Genomic DNA, 26236 nt, shown 5'->3' with positions numbered 1-26236 from the left:
CTGGCTTGTGTAACTTTTGACCCCCAAATGCTTAGTCTCAAAGTACAAGCGATTTGTACATTTCTGACTTGCAACTTTAACTTCTTTGCTTTTAACCACCTTTTTAAAGCCAAATATATCACAAGAAAAAATGTTTTTCATTATTGAAAAAATGTGTGATTCCTTGGCTTGCTGCTTGTTACTGCCTGCTCAGCCAATACAACGGCACATAGCTAACAATAGGAGATTTTCCTTTACCCTCTTTGCACCTCCTAAAGTTAGGAGATATATCAGACAAGTGTCTGTTATGTTAGCTAATGTATTTTCAGTTATGATAAGATCTTGCATGTTCTGTGACTTGAAAAGGGAAAGCATGAGAATGTGCAAGGCACTGTGGGAAACGGAGTCTTTACTGGAGGAGAGCTGGCAGCTTCTGCATTATTCCAGTGTAGGTAGGACCAGCAGTACAGAGAATAGAAAGGATCAGACAAATACACATGTAAAGGATTCAGTTCAGGGTTCAGCAAAGATTTTGCCTTTTTCAGTAGGATTCGAATCTAGCTGAATCAACATTCTTGGCCAATCCTAATCCGTAAATAACATTACTTGCTTTCACATAAACACAGACAGTAAAAATTTTCCACTGCGTGCTAAGCATGCTGTTCTTTTTGACCCCTCTGTGGCCTAATTTGCGTATGCAAATTAGGATTCAGTTTGGTATTTGACCAAATCTTTCACAAATGGGTTCAGCAAAATCCCCAAATAGTGTATTTGTTGCATCCCTAATAAATATCTTAACAAATTTGTTATTAATAAATACCTGTAATGTTGCTTAGATTTATTTAAATTATGGTTAATTTGAGTCTGTAACCCTTTGTGCAGTGTTAGTATTACACTGCTATGTACAGCTGCTGCGCCTGTGGAGCAATTTTAGGCAGGATTGGCGTCATAGGGTCTTTCAGAGCTATGAATTGCACAGCCTCTAGTCATCGAAGACGACGTATATGGAAAATAAAACCTTGGCTGTTTCGAGCCCCTGGAGAGCAACTTTTTCTCTGGCTCATTTATTGCTTTGGAGCCATTCTACCTCCTCCTGCAGATTTTTTGTCACAGGCAGTTTTCTGGGACAGAGGGGAGCCGGAGATGGATGCAGCATGTGCCAACAGTTTCCCTCCTGTGTGCATATCATTCCTACAGTGCCTGCTTTTATAAATAGAATCACAAGGAGAATGCTAAAGCAAAGGCCGTGTGCTGTAAAACCCAGTAACAAGGCGGCCGTGCTGTTGTGTGCAGGCAGCAGCCTAGCCTCCTCCTGGATCATCCACGGCTGGCTGGAACTTTAATAGCAATCATCCCTTCAGGCTTTGTTATTTACCAGACATGACGGCTGAGCTGATAGGAATGTTTTCCACACAACCTTGTAGCAGATGTTGTGCCCTGGTGCTGCTGTTAGAAATGTCGCACATTATTCACTGCTCCCTCCCAGTCATCTCTAACCAGCTCCGTGGCTCTGCTATCTGAAGCATTGCCTGGGCTCTTCTATTTATAGCCAGAAAAATTATAGCAAGCTCATCTTTATGGCTACTAAGGAGAGATCTACCTAGTATATTTTCCCTGGCAGATGTTTGTTTTAGTGGATTTTGTATTTTATCAAAAATACACTTTGTAAAGTATATAATTAGTTAAGCAATGTGTATCCTACAGAATAGGTTGTTCAGGAAGCATTTATTGCCGATGGAAAGGCTTTTCGGGGAGATTAGTCATCCACGGTAGCAGAGATCGCGGGCAACTAATCTCCCCGTGGGACATTACCCTAAAGGTGGCCATACATGGGCAGATTTAAGCTTCCATTTTGAGTCCTTTAGACCAGGTATCCATCTGGCAGGTTTGATCTTCCCATCTGATCGAGAACCACATTGGCTCACTGAAGTGGTCCCGTACACCCACCATTGTAATTCCATCATTTGGCCCTGGGGCCAGTTTATTAAATTACCCCGATAGTGCCCACCTTGTTTGGCGACATTGCCAAACAAGTGGATCTTAACATGTATGGCCATCTTAAAGCTGCTGATGGTACAGGGAGGCTTATTTGAACTGTTAAAATAATATGAGTGCAAATTTCAGAGACAGAGTGTAATGGAAGCAGAGGCTTCCACCTAAGTAGGAATGTGTAAATAAATTAACTGTTAACATAACATAATGGATAAAAATGTTGGACATGGCAATCCCAAAAATCTTTGCTACCGGGGTTATATTGTAACAGATAGGGAGAGAGCTGGTTTGAGGGCTAGTTCTGTAATACTGCCAAAATTAAAAATTGGGAGAAGCCAATATTGGCATGGAAGGCTGAAAACAAGGGCACCATTAACATTACCATTTATACAGTGCCGCCAATTACTTTGCTTTTTAAAAAATTAAGTGTTTTCATCAATCAAGGGGAGCCTGTGGACTAAAGAACTTGGTTTGACATCTAAAGGTGGACAATTGTTTATCAGTTGACTGCAGTTGTGTCTGTAGGGCAGAATTGCTCAGCTTGATCAGGATGGTATCAATGAAGCCCGTAGGCAAGCTGAGAGCTCCATCTTTCCGATTGGCCTTCAGCTGGACAGCCCTTGTCAGGGAGAAGAGATTGCATCCCCCTCCAATTATAGTCCATGGAGAACTTCATACACAGGTTGCAGTGCATAACAATAGGTTTTTAAAGGCACAGTAATACCAAAAAATGAAAGTGTAAAAAGGTAATTACAATGTAATGTACTGTTGCCCTGCACTGGTTCAATGCTTGTGTTTGCCTCTAAAAGACTATTTTATACTAGTTTATATAAGCAAAGCTGCTGTGTAGTCATGGGGGCAGCCAAGTAATAGAAAAGGCACAGGTTGCTTAGCAAATAACATATAAAACCCCTTTATATTCTGCAGAGCTTATCTGCTATGTAACCTGTGCCTTTTTTACAGCCTGAATGACTGCCTCCATGGCTACACAGCAGCTTATTTATATAAACTATATTAGCGTTTCTGTAGCAATCACACTAGTTTTACCAGTACAGGGCAACAACATTATATTTTAATTAATTTCATTTTGGGTGTTCCTGTTACTTTAACATGGGCAAGTTTGCCCCAGTCCATTTATCTAATACACTTTATCCATTCATCAGAGACTGCTGGGTTAGTTATTTAGTATAACTGGGGTGACTGGTCATTTTAGAGCTACACCAGGGCAAGCTCTCATTGTTTTGGTGTGCTGTCTTTGTTTTTATCTAACTGGGCTTCGGAATAAAAATCAAAGCAGGAGAGTAAGGTACCATGAGCAAAGTTTAAATCTGTAAATCTAAATTATTTTCACCTATTACATTGATTCAACTTTTATCATAGTATTTAGAAGGTAGCTTGTATAGAAGAGCTCATAGAACAGACATATTGTAACTGAACTGCAAATCTAGGCATTTCCCATAAGGAAAGTGAACTGTGCAAACAATTGGCTTCACACAGCAAAAGCGATGCAAGCAGCAATGAGAAGGGCCTTGAAGGGCTGAGGTTTCTGTCAGTGCCAGGAGGTGATTTGTCCTTAATTAACAGAGCTGCTTCAAGGATTGCGAGCGTGACGGACCCACATGAATATTTCATCAGAAGAGCGAACAGTGGGGGCAAATCAGGATCGTATGTTTGTAAACCCTGCAGGCTTGTACACCTATTACTTGGCTTTGTGAAACTCAATACAATTCTGCACTTAAAAGATTTAGTAGCATGAGCCCTGGGATGACAGACATGCTGCCGTCCAGTCCGGAATCATTTCATCCTATCTTTTCTAAGTGTTCCTGGATAATCATATCGGCCAGCAACACATCTCTGTAATTTCCATAAGATTATTTTGGTTCTTTGTCCTCCAGGGAAGGCAGCATATTTATTAATAATAAATCATCCTGCGCACGGATTTGGGACTAGAGTTTATACTGACAACAGACTTGAGCTATTTTTATAAATAGGGCAGGAAAGCGTGAATTGTTTTAACTCATGCCAGTGTGCATGCCAACCGTAGGTTATCAAATATGTTAGCTCTTTTTAAATAAGTTTATATAATAATACTGTCCCTTTCATAGTTTAATGATCATGACTACAACAGTGACCTCTCTCATCCACTTATTTGCCAGAAGAGGGTTATGGTGGTAATAATTCAGTTCCAGGTCAGTTTGTCCAGAAACAATTATGCAAAAACAGCAAAAAATGGATTGTATTAAGCCAAGGGCCCAACTGCGCTGGCCAGAACGTCAGTCCCATAAAGTAACTTCAGATGTGGAATTGCTCTTGGCTTTAAACTTAGTTGCCGTCCTTGTTCTGTTCAGTTCCAGTAAGGCACTGGGCACTCTGCCATTAATATCTAATATTTGTGCCTGATTACTTCTATGATTAGTACTTCTGTAAAGGTGTATCAGAGGCACTTTTCAGTTCTGGCCAGAGGGTGGTATGACTACTTGTTTACCAGACAGACACAATACCTTTATGGTATATACTCCTGTTTTTATTGTAATGATCACATGCAGAGGCAGAGATCTGGGTAAGGGTCTTATGGATCAAGACCCTCCATCATTCACATTGTTCCATTTATTGGAGAGGTAGAAAAGGGTTTTTGTGCTGTAATTGTAGTTGCAACAGTTGGTTTGCTCCAGATTGCCTATGCCTTCAGAAATGGTTAGATACATGATCCTAGGAGTGCAGAGTTATGCATGCTTATATTAACTGGTGTGTGTCTGTCATCTATTAATCCTTGCTAAGCCCCTGGCATCAGAAATGCCTAAGAATGTGGTAAGATGTGTATAGGACATATACTATATAGGTGGAACAGACTGGCTGTCCAGTATGGAGCAGAGACTTATTGCAGGTGACTTCTCCGTGGGTCATTAGCCTCACTGTTTTTTTGGGAAACAGCTGGGTGTATTTCTTCGTTCTTTCTCGCGTAAGAAGTGTTTAACATGAAGCTGGAAGGCTAGATTTCTTTATTTACTTTCAACAAGTCCAGCCTGGTACCACACACTCCGCTCTTTGCTGTAGGTGTGACATTATGATAAGCTCTTTAAAGCTCTGTGTATCTGCCACATACATTTTACTGAAAGGTAGCTCAGCAGTATTCCCATGGAAAAGGCAGTCCCTGGCAGCTAAATACTGTACCTGGTTCCAAGGGCCGTGCTTTTTACTTCAAAACAGTCAGGTGTGGATTTTTAATATTTTTTTTTTTTACCATATTCATTTAGAAGGTAAGCTGAAACAGATATACAGGCAGACAGAGAAGCTTGCAGTTTCATTAGATTAACTTTTGTTTAGCTTGCTTATATATTTTCCATGCTTACACAACCTAGTGTGCTGAGCAGTTAGGGATATTTAAAGCAGTAATTGTCTGCTTTATTCTGTGTTATTACAGATTGGCACTTACTGTAGTAATCAAGTCCTGTGTGGCTGGGATTGTGCTATTATACCCCATGACAATCTCCCCTCTTTGTTTGTGAGCCATTATAAAGCCCTTTTCTCTTAAGGGACATGACATGGTCTATGTTGCAGATAGATATGGAATATTAAGCAGCTTGAATTATTTATGTTAAAAGAAAAAGCTCTTCCCACAATGCAAATTGCTGCCAGATTGGCGGGCCTCTTATTGTTTAACACAATCTGGTCAAAGAAACTGGAATTTGTAGTTTGAAGTTGAAGAAACGAATATGTTAAAATATACAAACCGAATGGAAACTGTATCATAATCTAGCCAGCAAGCCTATAACTTAAACTCCCAGCATTCATGGGTATTCTTGTAGTTGGATTCTCTTTTTCTACATACATAGCCATTAAAGGAGATATCAATTGGTATATAACAAAAGAAAAAGTAATTCTAAGGGACTACTTTTGCTTTTATGAGACATTCTTATTCTTTACCTTCTTAAAAGGTAAACTTTATTGTTTTTAATTAGTTTTATTCATTAGAGACCTTTTTATTTTTTGGGTTTACATCTCACCTTTTTCAGTGTAAAGCAGCTGCCACTCTTGTATTGCAAGCAATTAAGATTACCATGGTGGGCATATCTGGCAACACATTCTCTGTGCTTTCTTATCAAAGTGGCACATTGGAATCATAAAACCAGCCGCTATCACAGTTTCTTAGGAAAAATTCTGCACTTTTCAAAATACTGTTACTTTTTACTGGGTGCTTTGCCGTTTTGGGATTTTCATGCCTCTCTCCCTTGCTAGGGTGAGCTGATCACTTTTTACTACTACTGGAAGAAAACTCCTGAAGCTGCCAGCTCCCGTGCACACCGCAGACACCGCCGGCAGGCAGTCTTCCGCAGAATAAAAACACGCACTGCTACCACTCCTGTGAACACTCCCTCACGACCACCATCCAGTGAATTCTGTAAGTATCCTTTTTAATATAAGTACTTAATAAGCCTGATTCATGGTGGCAGAGAGTTGCCTGCGTAGAACTTTTGTAATTTTTTAGTTATTGTATATTTTCGCCTTCGCTGTATGTTTACACCCATTTGTACAGCTCTCAGGGATATGATAGTGATCTAAAAATGTTAATAATAATAATATAATAAATTTAGACAGCTGGGTCTATATCTTTCACGCCTTACTGTACATCTTCCTTTAAACACTGTATTTATGTTGAATCTGAATTTCTCTTTCTTGGCCTAACCCTCTGCATATGGCATTAAACCTGGAATCATGTCCCCTAATGTAAATGTCAGTAGCAGACCACTGTCTGCATGACTTGTCCTGTAAAGTTCTTGAGCCAAAAAAAGTCACTTATTTATTTAAATAATTCAATATTAATATTACATAATTATTTAATATTATTATTACATTATGGTAATACAGAATGTTGAGAAAGCTTTAGTTACTGCAGATTGCTGAACAAAAATTGGAGGTTATGCACTTTAGCGGATTTAACTGTTTGAGAAGGTAACATCATTTTGGAAATGCATTTTTCCTGTAACAAGATATTTTGAAAGATTGGATTTAGGAAGACTTCTGCCAGACTGTCAGGGCACAGCAAATTTTGTCAAATGCCCTCTAGGGAATATGGCTTAAGTTGAGCAAGCAGTATTACAACTTCCATTTAAATGTACTATTCCATATATGTAGAGAAATGAAGCTCCTTCAATATTGGAAAGGAGCCTACCCTAGAACCTGTCTATATGGGCCCCCAATATATTCATTAAGTGTATATCTTTATATTTTTATTTATTTTAGATGTGCCAGACAACCTGGCAATTAGGTAGTATTTCAGGTGCAGAAAGTCCGAGAATAGAAGGGCTGATGATTGCAAAGTGAAAACCATTTGAAAGTTACTTAGTTGCCTTAAAGTGGACCTGTCACCCAGACATGAAAATCTGTATAATAAAAGTCCTGTTCAAATTAAACATGAAACCCAAATTCATTTTTATATTAACACATCCAAACCCATTATAAAGGCATTTAAAAATCACAGCTGTCAATCATATATTGCTTGCCCCGCCTCTATGCCTTAGGCATAGAGGCGGGGCAGACAGTAACTTTAGCTTTCCATTCAGCACTTCCTAGATGTCACTGCACATCTCACTTCTCCCCTCCCTCCTCCTTATCTAACTGTGTAGCCAGTGCATGGGCATGAGCATCAGGTCCCCCATTCTATCACATAAACAAGATTTTGGCATGATACAAAGCTTGCCTTAATAACAGTGTCCACAAAATGGTGCCTTCCTGCTTGCTTTGATTGATTAATTCCAAGACGGAAGGAAACAAGATTTATATTATTTATATAGAGTAAGTAAAGTTTATTTTGCTCAACTAACAATATAGAAAATAATTTGGACTTATTTCTTAGGGTGACAGGTCCGCTTTAACAGCTGTGTGTCTCTCTTTTCTCTGTTCCAGTGGATCTGAGCTCTGCCAGTGAGGATGACTTTGACAGCGAGGACAGTGAACAGGAACTAAAAGGCTATGCATGCCGACATTGCTTCTCTACCAGTACGTAAGCCTTAGGATAATATCTTGCATTTCTAACCTCAAATTAAAGGATCAGTAATATCTAAAAGAGAGAATTTCTTTACATTTACAGTTTGCATATGTTGTATTCGGTTTGTTTAAATAAGGGAATATGCAACCAAATATGTAAAATAAAAGATGACTCAAGACATCTTATGGTTTCTATAAATAGAACATAATTAAAAGAAGCAATTGTATTGAACATTGTGAATGATGTGTTTTTTGATCTGACAAAGCTTTTTGGATCCTTATAGCTTCCAAGGACTGGCACCATGGTGGACGGGAGAACATTCTTCTCTGTACAGACTGCAGACTTCACTTTAAGAAATACGGTGAATTACCACCTATTGAAAAGCCTGTGGATCCACCACCATTTATGTTCAAACCAGTCAAGGAGGAAGAGGATGGACTTAATGGGAAACACAGTATGAGGACCAGGCGGAACAGAGGCTCGGTATACAACTCAGTCTAGTTTTGTCTGGGTGCTAGATAATTTGCCTAGTCCTCTAGAATTAATCCTTCTATTTTATTCAATAGTGTCTCTTCTTGGTAACCTGACCAGCCACCATTAATTTAGGGTGCTCCTGACATTAAAGTTCTAGTGCACAGCCCTGAAGTATGTAAAGAAAAGGAGTGCTACAATCCTGCTATCCTGATGTACAAAATAAATTTTAGGATTGAGGAGAGCACTTGGTAGGAAGATTAACTGCTGTAAAAAAGCTTTATTGCAGACTACTATTGCACAACATGTAATTTCTGTGTGGTCTGATTAATGTATTCCTTTGCAGTGGCAATATATTCCTAATATAGCGGGTTCTGTATTTTACAGATTTTTATATTGCTTTTTATTTTTACTTTTATATCTAATCCACTCTTGTTCTGCTAAATAGATGTCAACGCTACGTAGTGGGCGTAAGAAGCAAACTACCAGCCCAGATGGCAGAGTATCACCTATAAATGAAGATATACGGTCCAGTGGTAGAAATTCTCCAAGTGCTGCCAGTACATCCAGTAATGATAGCAAAGCAGAATCTTTGAAGAAACCTTCTAAGGCAAGTATTATAGGCTCTTAATGGGTTGGATGAAAGGATATGTCTTTGCCTTTTCTTTTTTTTATGTATTGCTGCCCCCAAGTTATGAGTTATGATAAATGTTGTGTGATTTCAGAAGATTAAAGAGGAGGCTTCATCCCCACTAAAGAGTGCCAAACGTCCAAGAGAGAAGCCAGTGTCTGATGCTGAAGAGACTGACAGGGCCAGTGCAAAGAAATCTAAAACACAAGTAAGGAAATCTCCCCAAGTTAACGCTGTAATTTACTAAGGTGCTTTGAAGTAGGTGTGTGAAACTGTGAATGTATTTATTATCTCCTGGTGGGCCACAGTAAATGAAAATTCCCACCACAGCTTTTCTATTCCTGCCATATGACACCTATCATATTTTAAACTGTCTGCATCTAATTTTTGTGAGCGTGGGCCCATGATGTCAGGTTCTGTGGTGACCCCCTGTGGACCTAGACTGACACTTTTTTCAGACATTATTCTGTAACATATCTTTCCCTAAAAAATATCTTTATTTTAATCTACTTCTTCAGGAAATAAGTGGGCCAAACTCTCCATCAGAAGGGGAAGGTGAAGGTGAAGGAGAAGGCGAGGGTGAAGGAGAAGGGGAGAGCTCAGATAGCCGAAGTGTTAATGATGAAGGAAGCAGCGATCCAAAGGACATTGATCAGGATAACCGCAGCACATCCCCCAGTATTCCCAGTCCTCAGGATAACGAGAGTGACTCAGATTCTTCAGCTCAGCAGCAAGTGTCACAGCCCCAAAATGGAGCTCCAGCAATGGTGCCACCTGCTGTGTCTCCAGGACCTCTACCACCTTCTATACCTCCTTCTCATAGTATTGCTCCAGTACAGATATCACCGTCTTCTTCACTGCCTCCTTCACAACCACCTCAGCCTCCATCACTTTCACTTGTTCAAGCTCCAGTTCTGCACCCTCAAAGGCTTCCCTCACCACATCCAGCCATCCAGCCTCTTGCTGGGTCACAAGGAGAGCCACAACCTCCTACTCCTACCCAAATCCACCCACAGTCTCCGCACCATGGGCCATTACCCTCAATGCCACACAATATGCAGGCACAACCTGTTCTACAATATCCAGGTTCTTCTTCACCTCAACCATGTGCCTCTCAGGTCTCTCCAGTGCCACAAACAACCTCCCATCCTTTCCCTCATACTTCTCAGGGACAACAAACTGCTCAGCCTCCTCTGCAGATCCCCTCTCAAACCCCACGTGAGCAGCCTTTGCCTCCTGCGCCTATGGCCATGCCTCATATAAAGCCCCCTCCTACCACACCTATTCCTCAGAATCCTTCACAGTCCCACAAACATCCTCCTCATTTACAGGGACCCTCACCCTTTTCCATGAATTCCAATTTGCCACCTCCTCCTGCTCTTAAGCCCCTAAGTTCATTGCCTACCCATCACCCTCCTTCCGCTCATCCTCCTCCTCTGCAGCTTATGCCACAAAGCCAGCAACTTCAGTCTTCTGCAGCACAACCACCAGTCCTGACTCAGAGCCAAAGTCTTCCCCAGACTTCTGGACACCCACAATCAGGACTCCATTCCATACCACCCCAGCCTGCTTTTCCACAGCACACATTTATTCCTGGTGGCCCTCCTTCCATCACGCCACCATCATGTGCTCCTACATCTACAACATCAATATTGCCTGCTGCATCTCCAGGTCTTCAACCACCTACACCTGTATCAAATGCCACAGCTTCTTCTGGCGTTTGTATCCCAGTATCTCCCTCCCCAAATCCACCGCCACTGCCCCCAATACAGATCAAAGAAGAGGCCCCTGATGAGATTGAAGAACCTGAAAGTCCTCCACTTCCTCCTCGAAGTCCATCTCCAGAGCCTACAGTGATAGATGCACCTAGTCATGCCAGCCAATCTGCAAGGTAGCATCAATTAATGAAATTGCTATCTAATTTTCCTCCTCTTTTTCTTAGTGTCTAATTTAATGTCTCCTAAGTTGTAACATTAAAGATGTTTTCACACAGGTTCTACAAGCATTGGGATCGAGGTTACAACTCGTGTGCAAGATCAGACCTCTACTTTATTCCTTTGGGTGGATCAAAGCTGGCCAAGAAGAGGGAGGAAGCAGCTGAGAAGGCCAAGAGGGAAGCAGAACAGAAAGTCAGAGAGGAAAGAGAACGTGAAAAGGAGAAGGAAAAAGAGAAGGAAAGGGAACGGGAGCGAGAGAGAGAAGCAGAAAGGGCTGCGGTATGTTGTTTGTGAATGCATAATTGTATAATACATATAAATATTTTTTTGTAATTAAAATGCTTTTTGGGGTTTTGTTTTGTTTTTTTTTGTTTTTAAATAGTGTGGTAATTTCTTTTTACAAAACACAAAAGTGGCCAGTTGGACACTCAGCCTTGTTTATGTTGGAGTTTAAAAAAAAACCAGACAAAATAGGGCCCTCTGCATTTAAGGTGGCAAAATGACAGTCTTTGTTTTAAATACATACTTGCTTTTGCTAACAGCATGCAACAGCGCATTTTTATTCACTGCATCATATTTGAATTGGAGTCTTTGGCAATGAATCAATCAATCACCATTTACATTTGAGGGTAAAGAGACACACACAGCTACTAGTAGCAGCTACTTGTCGTGGCTACAAAGATAGACAAAGCTAATCATTTACTGATAATTGTCTCTACGTGTGTTTTAGCAGAGGCAATTCTCAGTATTTCTGGCATTAGTAGCCATGAAAAAGTAGCTGCTGCTAGTAGCTCAATGTGTCTTCACCCTAAGAGGTTTTTATTCAACTGCAACACTCCCTCAAAGCAGCTATTGTCCCCATGAAGCTCACCAAATCTTCATTGCTCCATTTCTTTTACCTAATTTCAGATGCCCTTATGTTTTAGATAGTCCATCCTATGGCACAATTAATTCACTCTAGTGCTTAGTATTTTTTGCGTTTATAGCCCTTTAGAAAGGTTCCAAAGCAATCAAACTATTTTAAACTAAATTAACATGATTTTTTTTTTTTTAAGCAGAAGGCTTGCAGTTCACATGAAAGCCGCCTTGGAGAGAGTCAGCTGAGTGCTGCAACTCACATCAGACCTTCTTTTGAACCACCTCCAACGACCATAGCTGCTGTACCCCCTTATATTGGGCCAGACACACCTGCTCTTCGAACCCTTAGTGAATATGCGCGGCCTCATGTTATGTCCCCCACCAATCGCAACCATCCATTCTTTGTCCCTCTTAACCCCAATGATCCACTATTGGCTTACCATATGCCAGGATTGTATAACATTGATCCTACCATGAGGGAACGGGAATTGCGTGAGCGGGAGTTGCGGGAACGTGAGATCCGGGAGAGGGAACTGCGGGAAAGGATGAAGCCTGGCTTTGAGATGAAACCCCCCGAGTTAGATCAACTCCACCCTGCAGCTAACCCAATGGAACATTTTGCACGGCATGGTGCATTAATCCCCCAAACAGCAGGACCTCACCCATTTGCTTCTTTCCACCCTGGCTTAAATCCACTAGAGAGAGAGAGACTGGCTCTGGCAGGACCACAACTACGGCCAGAAATGAGCTATCCCGAGAGACTGGCAGCTGAGAGGATACACGCAGAGCGAATGGCATCACTTTCGAATGACCCTTTGGCCAGGCTTCAGATGTTCAATGTCACTCCTCATCACCACCAACACTCGCACATACATTCACACCTCCATCTCCATCAGCAGGACCCTTTACATCAAGGTGAGCCTGGAAGGGGCCAGGGAAATGGAGCAAGGGGCTTTTTTCAATGTCTGCCATTATTTATTTTGCATAATATGTACAAGTTTATTCAACTTATGTTGTTAATGAAAACAACCTGCAATGTTTTCTGAGCACAGGCTGGATCTATCAAACAGTCCTGGGTTTCCCTGTCTGACCTGTCAGTAATTCATTATAATAAGGTACTACTTTTATTTGTACAGAGGAGAGAGATGGGCTCAAGTACTGAAAAGCCTGGGTCATAGGGGTTCTAAAAAATAGCCTTTCTAGGAGGCTTTACTGGAATTGGTTTTATTGTTTGATTTAGTTATAACTGTAAGAAGTTTTCTACAAAACTTCCCAAAACAAAAGTAGAAATCAACTAATGTGCAATCATTTTATATTTAAAGTACATTAATCCAGTGAGGATAATACTCCATAAATATGTAGGTGGTTTCTTGCCTTTACAGAACTTGAGTTATTTATAATCCATTTATTTTTAATGGGGCAGTGGGGATTATTGTTCTTCTAAAGAATTTATTTTGATATTTTCCTATCTTGGCCTTCCACCAGGGAAAACAAACCATCCTATAAATGAGTTTCACCTGAAATGTAGGCAGAGCTTGTGTTTTAGTTAATTGTTTGACTTCTGTGGGTATTTTGTGATTTTTCTATTTTTGGACATTCATATTTATGAGCTAACATGTTAACAAATATTTATGCAATGTGTGCAGGCAGTTGTATTTTTGTTGTGTGGATCTCTAACCAGGTCATTGCTTTAAATTTACTAGATTCTATATAAAGTTTTGGTTAATTATTTCTGTCATATTACTGTTGCTGTAGTGCCATTTTGGCTTTAGCAGTATCCTTTGGGATGCCTGCAATTCACACTAAAATATATATTAATGGTTTCATTCCTTGCTGGGAAATTACTGTTTAGTTTTAACCTGCCAAAGGGCAAGTTGTAATGCTCTGATATGTATGGTAATGTTTCCAGCTATTAAAGGAGACATATCCTATAAAAATTATGAATGTACCAGGTAATTATGCTTCTCTAGATATAGAAGGATTGTGCTGTAAAAAGTTGTATTTCAGACTGATTTATTGAGAAATTCCACAAAAACCCCACTAGTCCCACCCATCTGTTCCACTTCCTGCTGGCTGAATTCTCTGGATGAGCTGGGGAGCCGGCGGCCCTCCATACACTGCACTGTAGGATAGGAACCAATCAGCAGCTAGGCTGACCTGACAGGGTACTGAAGCCTGTCTCTGCTGGTGTGATGTAGGGCTGTGATTGGCATTCCCCTCCTACTGTGCTTCTGGCAGGGACTGTTAGGACACGCCCACTCTTCATTTCACACTGGACGGAGAAGTGATAGGATCTATAGGGAGCTCAAATAAAGGGGCCATTGTTACAGATCGGATTAACCAGCACTGTATATTATTCATAATTGCCTACAAAATTAGGGTTTTTCCCATTTATCCTATATGTCTCCTTTAATCCACTATGAAGTTTCTTGAGACATCTCAGAATTTCACCCCAAAGTTGAGCCACACATGCCTGACTAGCAAGCATTTCTTTAGGTTGCAATACCTGTGAAAGTTAAAAACGTTCTTTTCAGTTAAGTTTGCATTTCACTTTTAAATTAAAAGGGAACTCCTACTGTATATTAGAAAAAAAATTGTGTTAGATATCTTAAATTTGTAGTATTCATTGGAATAGTGTGTAATCGTGAATATATTTACACAGTAAATACACACACACACACGTGTCTCATACTAGGAAACTAGTAGTGTTGTGTGCTCGATCCCTGCTTATACCCACTTTTATTGTTTGCTTTTTTAAATTACCCTGTTTTCTAAGGGCCCTATAACGCATGAGTGTTTATTCTAGAGTTCGTGTGTTGTTGCTGCTTTTATGCATTCCTCTGTACAGGAACATATAAGATTCTTGCATATGGGGACTGCACTATGTCAGTACAGGCCCCATAGGAAAGAATGGGGTCTTTTTATCTCATGCATCCCTATGTTGTGGAACCATTGAATAAATGCCTGTGTAAGGACCCACCTTTCTTCCCCATTGTGCATGACTGCATTTCAGTCATTTTGCTGCACCAGAAGAATATTTTGGTATGAACCATTATTGAAAAAAGACAAAGATTTATTGAATGTATATTACAACATGTTTTATATGTAAAACCATTCCAACTGAAGCTTCTTAAGTCACAGGGTTAACACTGTTCGGTTTAAGATGGTTTACAATACCTGAATGTTAATGTTCTCTCTCCTTAAATAATTCACGTTTTCTAATAGAAATACATTTCCTGTATTACTTGTTAAGCATTCATAGAATCATCAAAAATACTTACCAATTCTATTAAAGTCTGAATTTTCTTGCAAATGGTGGTTATCACCGTGTGGAACCCCTATAAAAATGCACTGACAGATCAAACGTAGGGTTGTTCATTTTCCATTCTGGGCAAACCAGCCTGTTGTTTAAGAATGCAAAAGTGTTGATGCATCTATGTGACTTTGTAAAGACATCGGCATCTTACGATGTTATGTGTTTTTAATAGACTGCTGCTGTAACTCTAAGTCTTGGCCGGGCGTGGCTGAAAACGGGACATGTGTTCCAGTCCACTTTCCTGGTAAATGAATACAATGATTTATATTGAGGATAAGGACTTGGGAGACCGGGAGAACACTGCAAAGTGAGAAGCGAGCCTAAAATGTAAAACTAAGTGATGATAGCAGGGTGAACTTTAAACAGCTGACCTGTGTTGGCCACTTGTTGACTAAACACAGATCTCTTGGGCTTGGCTTAAGTGGCAGTAAATGCTCATTTTGCTTTTATGAAAGGCAAGGCAATTCCTGCTGTGTTTACTGAGGACAACAAGACACAATGAAAGATTTGCTGTACATTTGAATTATTAACACATCATCCAGCTTTATAATACAAAGTGGGCTACTGTAGTACAATAGATGCTTGCAGCAATATAGAACTGTTTGCAATTGTGCTTCCCTGTGGCTAGTTTTGTTGGTTTAGAAATGTGGGGATCTGCCCTGGCTAATTCTACATAAAGCTTTTAGCCTAGAAAGGCATTGCCTGGGATCTTTGCAGAGTATTGTACTTTGTGTTGGGCACTTCAGCATGTTCCATTGGCATTCTTCTTCTCACCTCCTAGTGACATTCTGTTCTGAAGGGCTCTCATCAATATATATTTATAAGTAATGCATTAATCACAGAAAAGCTTGCCTTGCCTGAATTCTACTTTGTAGAGAGCAAGCCCTTACATAGCTAAATGTTTCATACCCAAAGGAAATTGGCAGCTATTCGTGAGTGAGCTTGATGTGTGGCTGAAAGTAGATTCATGGAGAAACAACACCTGTAAAGCTGGGTTAGTTGGCCTCTGTATCTGTGTAATTGGCAGTTACTTTATCTGCTGCAGTACATGATCAGCTTTGACAACTAATGAACCATCAGACCAATTTGTTAAAATAATAATTAAAGGGTGTTATTTCAGACAGATGGAGCAATACATGAGCTGAATTAGGTAATTGGGCAGTCCAATTTTGTTTTTTTTGTAGTGCCACGCAGAAAAACCTGTGTGAGTCCATTCTCACCTATACTTTAGTTGTTGATAGATTTGTTGACATGTAGATATATGGCCTCTGGAGAGTTCATCTGAACCAAGTATTTATAAACATTCTAACTTGAAGATGTTTCTGTGTGAATTTTGAGTGGATGATATGGAACTCATTGCAGTGCTTAAATAAAATGGCATGGCTGGTACAAAAATTACTTGCGCTATTATTATATCTGCATGTTGCATATAAATGTGCTACTGATAATCCTGCTATATGAGAACTGTATGTGTGTCTTGTATCAAAGGAACCAACTAATACCTCTAATCATCAGTGACTTTCCTTGGATTTGTACAATGTGCTTCACTGATAACATGGGCAATAATAGTATGTTTCTGAATTAACATGGAAGAGAGCCCTTAAATACTAGAATAATTTGCTGATTTATGAATAGGAATAAAAGATTTCCTCAGGGCAGAAGTCTATTATGACCAATCTGTATTTAGGCTAATGCTCACACTGTGACTCCTGACACTCTGTAACATTAGTGTCAATGACTTGCTTGAGTTTCTATTATCTTCATAACTGAACATTCCAGTAGAGATTCTGTCTCGAAAACCATTATTATTTTAGGCCTAAGACATGAGAGGGGGTGCTTTTAAATCTAGATGCTACCAACTGCAGTAGGAACAGCAGCACAAAGTAGCTCTCAGCTCACAAAAGTCTTATATTTTCAGAAAGACTTCAATGAGAATATGTAAAATAGTGAAATCCAGTGAAATCCTGTGAAATCCCGTTCTGCACCATTAAGTTTTGCATAGGGAGAGTGCGGTGCCCCGAAGTTGATGGCAGTAGTCATTCAGTCTTCCAGACGTTTAGCTGCTAAACCAGCGCGGTCACAATGCAGGGGATAGTCTGTGGAAATCATCATCTATTCCAATTCATTTTGGGTGTAGCAGATAATAATAAAACACAAGGACATGGCAATGCTGTGTACATGCAATGTTTCATTTTAAAGGAAGATGCACAAAAACCATGCTGAAAGGAAAGCTGCCAAATTAGTAGTATTTTGGGTTTTGTGGTAAGACTTACTAAGATGTGCATTGCTTCCTACTAAGGGCAAGACCTATTATAATTGAAGAGGACACACTTTGGGTATGATTATAAAGCTGGTAGTTTTCCTTTTTTAAAGGAGAAGGAAAGGCTAATAAAGAGTAAATCTCAAGCTGCAGGCATACCTTCAGTTGTCTCAATAGTGCCCTTAGGTCTCCCCATACTTCACCTGTTCAGAAGATCGGAAGCCAAACAGGAAAAACAATCGCTGAGCTGTGTAGATAAGATTCCCATAATGCATCGCTCCTTCCCAGACTTGGCGACTTGTTACTGTAGGCGGCGCATGCGCACATGTCCCTCTTCTGCACAAGCAGCCGTGCTCCCCCTTCCAACAGAACCGGCAAGCGTCTGGTTGCTATGGCAACGCGCTATATAAATAGCGCATGCAGCGGCAGCCGGACCGGAGTGGAGCGGGGAGCCGGGAGCGGCGGGCTTGAAGCAGGGGGGATGGGATGTTTCTGCACTGGTGTGTGCCGGCAGACGGGGGGTGGAATCGCTTGTCCTTTTGTGTGGAGAGCAAGGGGGGGGGCCGGGGGCATGTTTCTGCACTGGTGGGTGCCGGCAGGTGCGGGGAGCAGACGGGGGTGCAATAGTTTGTGCTGTTGTGTGGGGATTGGAGAGTGGAGCGGGGGGAGATGTTTCTGCACTGGTGGGTATGCGCTGGCAGGTGCGGGCTGTTGGTTTGGGGACGCGTGTGCAGTAGAGATGGTGAGGGAAAGGGTATGGGCATCCCTTTTTAAAGATGGCGGCGCCGTTCACTTTAAACAAGTATGCAGTTTGTAGTAAGTGTGTCTCTGTAAATCTTTCATTAGGCAAGCCAGAAATAGAGCATTTTTACACAGCAATAGTAGTACTATTTAATAGTGTGCTTAATAGATTTTGACTTTCCTTCTCCTTTAAGTAGCATAGTATTTTGTGGGAAAAATACAAACCTTTTTTTAATGTTGCACAGAGCTCTGTGTTATTATCTTGGGCAAGCTGTAGACATTGGCACCAAAATGATTGCTTGAGTGTTCATGTGTGTGCAGGGTCTGCTGTGTACAGATGCAGCCAGAAAGTGTTCACCTTTTGTCTCACCATGTCCAGACACTATACTTTTAGTCAAAGACTTGCCAACAAAACACAATAGAAAATGCCATAGACCATGTGCCACCTGGTGGCAAATTTTGGTATTTTTTCCCTTGTATTAAAGGAAAAGTAACACTAAAAATTTTTAACTAAAAAATCTATTCTACCCTCCCCCAATAATTGACCTATCCTGTAAAAAACTTCCGGTCATTTCAACAAAGGCGATATGGCGACGCAGGGAAAGTTTCAGGGGAAGCATCCACTATACGGCGATCGACTGATCGAGTCTATCCTTCCTTCTGTATAGGAAGGAGTCAGGCTAGACTCGATCAATCGATCACCGCATAGTTAAACTTCACCCAATACTTTCTCCTGCATGGCCATATCGGCTTTGTTGAAATAACCGGAAGCCAAGTTTAACAGGTATTTTCTTCTAAAGCATTATAAATAACAAATCGTTTTCAGGATAGGGCAATTATTGGGGGAGGGTAGAATAGATTTTTTAGTTAAAACATTTTTAGCGTTGCTTTTCCTTTAAAGGAGAAAGAAAGGTAAAAACTAAGTAAGCTTTATCAGAAAGGTCTATGTATATACAGCCAGGGCTGGAACTAGGGGTAGGCAGAAGAGGCAGCTGCCTAGGGTGCAACGATTGAGGGGCGCCAGGCAGGATCCACTCCTGCCTACCCCTAGTGCTACTTTGTCATTGCCTCCGCCGCTTGTCGTTAGCAGCGGAGGCAATGACCGATCTAATCGCCCCGCCCCCCCCTGCACCGCCTTCTGTGCTTTGGCGCGCATGCGCCGTTCGGGGAGGTGGGCGGAGTTGGCCGACCGGGTTCCCTAGGGCGCCCGGTCAGCTCGGCCTGCTCCTGTATACAGCCATAAGCACTCACAGAAACGCTGCACTGACTTCTCTGAAAAAAGATTTGTTGTCTGTAATTCGTGTGCCAGAGACACGCAGCTCTCTGCTCTCTCCCCTTTCCTGCTCCCCCCTCCCTCAAGAACGCTAAGAACTCACTCCCCCCTCCCCCCTTAGGAATGTGGATCTAAACCAATCAGCAGGAAGCTTCCTTATAGTCTTACAAACTGAACATGTGCACAGGTCTGGGTCTTGGTGCAGTAGTGAGGCATTATGGGAACTTTCTTTACACAGTTCAGCGTGTTTTCTTCCTGTTCTGATCATCTGAACAGGTGAAATAAGGGGAGACTTAAGGGCACTATTGAGAGAACTGAAGGATGCCTGCAGCTTGAGATTAACTCTTTATTAGCCTTTCCTTCTCCTTTAACGGAAAGAGACATAACGTGACAACATGGTAAAGGTGATTTGGCTGCAACTGTACAATTTTGCATTTAAATTAGTACTAGGATATTCAGATCATATTTCCTTTTATAGTAGAAACATCTGTACTTTTACCCTAAATTTCTCCTTTTTACATTTTTTTTTTTTTTTTTGGTCTAAATTTTTTCATCTCATGTTTGCAGCTTCCTGTTTCAGTAAAAGGGATATGCCTTATTTATGAGCAATTTTAGCTTACATTTATTTCCCCTTAAAGAGCCAGTTATATCAATACAATAAAAGCACATCCTATAAAAATCTTCACAAATTTATTGTAGACACATTGCACAGAATATATATATATATATAAGTCCAAGCAACAGGCACTCACGTCTGATGGAGTCACAGATCGCCTGGGTGCAGTATTAAGAGCTGTAGTATATAGAGCAAAAAATGGAAGAATGCCGCACTCACAGGGCTTAGTGTAGAAAAAAAGAGTAGTTTATTCAAACAAAAACCTAACGTTTCGGCTGGAACCTCAGCCTTTCTCTGAGAAAGGCTGAGGTTCCAGCCGAAACGTTAGGTTTTTGTTTGAATAAACTACTCTTTTTTTTCTACACTAAGCCCTGTGAGTACGGCATTCTTCCATTTTTTCCTCTCTCTCTCTCTCTCTCTCTCTCTCTCTCTATATATATATATATATATATATATATATATATATATATATATATATATATATATATATATATATATATATATATATATATATTTATATACACACACACAGTTTTAGAGGAACTGAAATGCGTAGATGTGGGGGATGCTGTGGATTTTTAAATATATATTCACATGCACGCACACACAGAAAATATTGGAGGGTGCACAGTGGTTCTTTAAATAATCGAAACATATGTATATATATCTGTGAATAACATATACGCTGTAAGACACAGAATTCTAAACTAAAGTGGAAAAAATAGCGATTTAGATGCTCTGTTGCATTGTAGCACATTGAATAAAAGCACATTCAATCAGGCCAGAGGCTCCACCCCTAAAATGAACTGAATGCAATTGGCCATTTCTGCCCAACAAGCCAGCTGCTCCACTTCTCATTTTTCGGCTTACTGATAACTGCTCTTAGGAGTGGAGGGCAGGATAAAGATTGCACCCTGTGGCATGTGCACTTATAGCTGTCTGGGCCACTTTAAATTGGCAATTTTATTTTCTGTTAAGGTAAGCAAAGCACAGAAAGCATGAATATATAAGAACAAGGTTTCAGTTTTTGGGGGACGGAGGGAGGTGGTGGTTAAGTCTAAGGCTGCAGCCTTTACTTCCTGCTACATATAAGGCAGCTGTACAGTGCGCAGGTGAGCCACAGCAGCTCACATACTGACACTTACGCTCTAAATAATCTGCCATTGGGAGCTATATAGGCGTGTAGCTGTACCTTCAGCCAAATCACCCATAGGGCACCACAGGCTCACAGTATGCATGCAGTGCAGCCCCCAGAAGTATACTTTGTATCTTCTTTTACTTATTGTGACATCTCTAATGTAATCCATCTGAACTTGAGCTTAGTTAGGTCAGCATTCACCAGTAATATAAAGTAGCCTTTTCAGCTTGTACCATTAGAAATCATGTCCATTTTTAAAAAATGGTATTCTCTATGTAAAATTATCTTTCTTTATCAGGTAAGTGTGTGTGTAACGTGAGATATATGCCTGTAATTAGTCAGACGTATTTCATGTAATTAACCAGATCTGCTGCTACTAGTTGGTTAGTGAGGCTCGCTCGCAAACCCAATCTCCCAGTCCAGATCTCTCTAGATTGTATTGTTTGTGCCAAATGACTCTGCTTCATGCCACAAAAGCTTAAAGGGGTGGTTAACTTTTAGTATATTATAGAATGGACAATTCTAAGCAACTTTTCAATTGGTCTTTATTATTTATTTTTTATAGTTTTTGACTTATTTGCCGCCTTCTTCTAACTCTTTGCAGCTTTCAAATGGGGGTCACTGACCCCGGCAGCCAAAAGACTATTGCTCTGTGAAGCTTCAGATTAATTGTTATTGATACTTTTTAGTACTTATTTTACTATTCAAATACTCTTCTATTCATATATCAGTCTTTCATTCAAACCACACCCTGGTTGCTATGGTAATTTGGATCTTAAACGGCCAAATAGCTGCTGGAACTCCAAACTGGAGCTTCTGGACAAAAACTGAAAAACTGCAAACAATAAAAAATTAAGACCAATTGCAAATTGCCTCAGAATATTACTCTCTACATGGTACTAAAAGTTAACTCAAAGGTGAACAATCCCTTTAATTATGTTTTGTTTTTTTTCCAGGGTCTGCAGGTCCTGTTCACCCACTGGTGGATCCCTTGGCTGCTGGGCCTCATCTGGCACGTTTCCCATACCCACCTGGTACCATCCCTAACGCGTTGCTGGGACAACCTCCCCACGAGCACGAAATGCTTCGGCACCCTGTTTTTGGTCAGTAACCAATGTCTGTGTAACATAACACATGCGAAGTTTTGTGGAACCAGGCTCATTTAGCCAGCATAGAGTTTGAACATCTTTTGTTGAAAAATATACGGCTGATTAGACAGTCAGGCCAAACAACATTTGGAACCCCCAGGTGCCTTTTATAAGCACTGCACTGTGGGTATATGTGGTGTATTTTATCTCACTGCATATTGTTTTCTAATTGTCTGTTGGCTCTCATTTCTTTTCACTCTTTTACAGGTACCCCTTACCCTCGGGAACTACCTGCAGGTATCCCACCTCCAATGTCTGCTGCCCACCAGCTTCAAGCTATGCATGCTCAGTCTGCTGAGCTACAGAGGTTAGCAATGGAGCAACAATGGTTACATGGGCACCCTCACATGCACGGTGGGCACTTACCCAGCCAAGAAGATTATTACAGGTAAGATTTCATTCCATCATGTCTCTGGCAACATGCTGGCTTCTTTATATGCTCAGCATAACCCAAAATGAATGACCCCAATCACCATATGCATGGTGTGATTAGCATAACTGAAACAGAATATTGACAGCTCTGTGTGGTTTGGCCAAAAGTCACAGTATATGTCAGGATGCATAGCTCATGCAACCCATGTGCCGCTAACTTCACTTGCATCCTATGTTTTTGGACCTTGCGTTCAAACTTACCCTTTGTGGTCCATTATATTATAAAATGATAGTGGTCCTGTTACATTCTGTAAAGGTGACAAGGGCCAAGCCAATCCTGAAATAAGAATGTGGATTTCTTATTGTTGGGTCCCTGAATCTTGTCTTCTTTTCAGTCGACTGAAGAAAGAAGGGGACAAGCAGTTGTAACAGAGCGTGACCATGGATCCTTCCCTCCCCTCCATCCCTCCTTAGGAGAGTCAGGCTCCATACAACAGGTTCCCAGAGGCTGCACAGATTTCTTCGATATTTAAGACTTGCCAGATCCTTTGCTTCATCTGTAGAGAAGACACCTCAAGGCCGTTCTGGAAGTTCCCTGCATGACACACATTTTTCCCCAGCCTCGGGAGGGAGTAGGTTTGGGGGAGAGGGAGGGCAGTTGATGGACAATGGGAACAGTTTTGACTTTTCTCCTCACATTCTGGAGGTGCAAAGACCCATATATTCACTCACTGTGTGTGAATGATGCAAGAGACTTGGTTACCCTCCAACCACACCCAGGGGTCTCTAGTGCTGTGATACAGATAATTCCATTTTTTATTACATTGTCAGGAGACTGCTATCATTGTATAAAATTGCTCCAGTCTGTCCACTGACTACAATCATTCTGAGAACAAGGACTGGTGGAAAGTTCTCAAAAAACACTCTGCCCCTGTCCCTGTATTTGCAGTTACTAACTGTGAGTTCAAGCCAACCGGAGGCCAGAATTGTTTAACCACTTCACTGCCTACTGGCGCTATACTGTGCCAGCTAGGTGGTTAAGATCCACAGAAGAGGAAAGACTTTGGACATTACCAAGAATGCAGTGGTAACAGTGCAATCCTAAATTCATGCTTTTGTGTTATTATTCGGTTAAATGCTTATTTCTGTATGAGCCTAAGTGATCCCCATTCCCACCTGTTTCCAACTTCCACCACTTCACTGCTCTCCCCTTCTCCAGACTGTGTTTGATCTGTGGGGAGACAGATTTTGGGGTTTTGTTTTGTTTTTTTTTATTCTAATTGTTTTTGTTTTACTCCCAAACGATTCTCCTTACAAGTTATTGTATGTCACTTGTAGATAAGGGGCTACAGCGTTTTAAGTTGTAGATGCAAAATGCACACAGGCTTGTGCGTATCTTCACTTTATAGCATTGAAGTTTCTGCAGGGTTAGAACTTTTATTATTTAATTTATAAGGAAAACTTCCTATATTTTAGTGTTTCGGGCCTGCTATACCTAATGCCAAGGGTTTTATTTGTACAGATTCTATTTAACCTGGGCTATTATTTTTTTATTTCATGTCATTTTTTTCTGTTGTCTGTTTATCTAATTGTTTTTTCCCACTTCTCTTCCAACATTACAATAGCAGGTTTTGACATGAGTGAAATGATTTGGCTGTGCAGCTGACACATATAAAGGCACATTTAGGAACTGCTTACCCACCAGCTGAGGTCTAAAAGGGCAGGCAGAGGCTGTAGTTAAAGGCAAGGCCTGGTAAGCTGCATGCATTAGAGCAGTTGTCCGGATGCTGAAGAATCCTCTTCCACATGGTCTCCTAGCAACCCCCAATCAGGGCACTATCCCTGCTGTTCTGACTGTTATTTCTGGCACTCAGCATTTCAGGGCTGTGGCAAAGCACGCTGGATAAAGACTCAAGCACCCCTTCACTCTTCAACAAGTCTATAGACAACACCTGTTGGTGGCAGATATTAGGGGAAGTGTTAACGCGGGCATTCTCCCTACACTGTTTGCAGATATGTCTTTTACCTTTATTTTTATTAATGCAACAAGCAGGCTTTGATCACCTTTAGCAACATAATGGCAATCCTGTATCTGCTCATCAGTAAAGCTTGTACTCATATGCCACTTACCTATATTGCATTGAGATCAGAAACAGCAGAAGTCTTCTCATTCTACAGGCCACACTTTTTGTTACTTTACATGTTCTCAATATTAAACAAGACTGCAGTTTATATTCATACATGCATCATTTTTGTATTTTTTTTTTTTTTTTTTTTTTTTGAGTTTTGGGGTGCTTGGTTTCTTTATCTGCCTTGGCTGTTTGTGTAAAGCCTGTTCTGGTGATGAGGCCTGCACAGGTTTGGTATCCAGGCCTCTCCCATACGAATAGGTGCATTTGTTCTCTGCTAGGGAGATCAGCACATCCTTCTAGCAGAGTATTTGTTGAGTAGTTCTGTTTCATTCAGTTTTATTCTGTTCTAGTTTTTTCCCAGCTTCCTTTGTTACGTTTCTTTTTATTTTTCTTTTGTAATCTCGGACGTACCTCGTTCAGCGTGTTAAAAAAATAAAATAAAAATGTAAGGCTACTTGTTTCATGGCACCGTTAAGCAGATTGTACATCCAGACTGCTCCATTTCTATATATATCTTGAAGATTTTAATGTATATAGGAGTAGTTTGCCATGGGGGTAGAAACCCAGAAATTCGTGACTTCTGTGTTTTCTCCATTTTGAGTATTTTGTAATTTTTTTGGAAATATTTGTGGACATAAACAATAAAGCAAGCTACACCACAGCCTTTGTCTTGGGTGGTTTTCTCTGAAATGTAAAATCATCAAAATGTTGTGTTTATTATATATAGTTAATAACTGTGCAGTTGGGTGCAAAGCTAAACTGACCCATGTCAGAAGAGCAGTCTTAAATGTGGATGGCTTGGTCTGACCAATCCATGACACCCATAAAGCAAATATCCTTGTGTTCATTACCAAGAAAAGTCCTTAAACACTATTTGTGGCCAAATTATTGCGCTGTGCTCCGTTTTGTCCCTTTCTTTTCACATTTTTTATACAAGGGTGAATGTTTACATCATGTATTACCATAATTATACATACAGTTGAGTCCTTAAGTTTACATACATCTATGCTAAAGATGTTTAACTTTACACTTATGTTACCAGCTGCCTAGGCAGAATAACCTAAACAAGCCTAATATCTGCATGGGCTGTCAGTTCATTCTTAAGGTCTTTGACCAGAAATGTTGAACAGTCGCCCAACATGTGTGGTTAACTGCAGATCCATGAATCCTTAGTGGCTGTCCATGGTGGCTGTCATTCAGAACATCTACCTTTTAATGTACAGATTATTGGGTTCTTAACACAATTCATTTAGAGATGTCTTTTCTACTTGTCACAGGCAAAACCTGGTTTATATTAGAAATGAATGTAATTAGTGTAATGCCTCCACTGGCCACCATGTGGCAGCATATACAAACCTATGTGTGTGCGCTACCTAAAGATTCAGT

The 26236-nt window shown here is 40.7% G+C and overlaps 1 protein-coding gene across 13 annotated transcripts in view; it reads left to right on the top strand.

Annotated features, from left to right (window-relative positions):
• The window catches only part of rere (arginine-glutamic acid dipeptide repeats), a 210101-nt gene extending 184590 nt beyond the window's left edge, over nt 1–25511 (top strand). For 11 of the 13 annotated variants that reach the window (XM_002936381.5, XM_004916132.4, XM_031905578.1 and 8 more), the window contains 12 exons: nt 6208–6370; nt 7876–7968; nt 8241–8440; nt 8877–9038; nt 9154–9267; nt 9578–10950; nt 11053–11275; nt 12055–12769; nt 15343–15414; nt 22155–22301; nt 22554–22734; nt 23114–25511. In XM_002936381.5, coding sequence (XP_002936427.2) covers nt 6208–6370; nt 7876–7968; nt 8241–8440; nt 8877–9038; nt 9154–9267; nt 9578–10950; nt 11053–11275; nt 12055–12769; nt 15343–15414; nt 22155–22301; nt 22554–22734; nt 23114–23147 — 3477 coding nt within the window. In that variant the 3' untranslated portion in view covers nt 23148–25511. The remainder of the gene's footprint in view (nt 1–6207; nt 6371–7875; nt 7969–8240; nt 8441–8876; nt 9039–9153; nt 9268–9577; nt 10951–11052; nt 11276–12054; nt 12770–15342; nt 15415–22154; nt 22302–22553; nt 22735–23113) is intronic. The other 2 variants (XM_031905585.1, XM_031905586.1) reach the window with 2 other exon arrangements.
• Nucleotides 25512–26236: the final 725 nt, after the last annotated feature.

The sequence above is a fragment of the Xenopus tropicalis genome, chromosome 7, assembly GCF_000004195.4.
Source record: "Xenopus tropicalis strain Nigerian chromosome 7, UCB_Xtro_10.0, whole genome shotgun sequence".
NCBI lineage: Eukaryota > Metazoa > Chordata > Amphibia > Anura > Pipidae > Xenopus > Xenopus tropicalis.
This window is presented reverse-complemented; position numbering and strand designations above follow the sequence as displayed.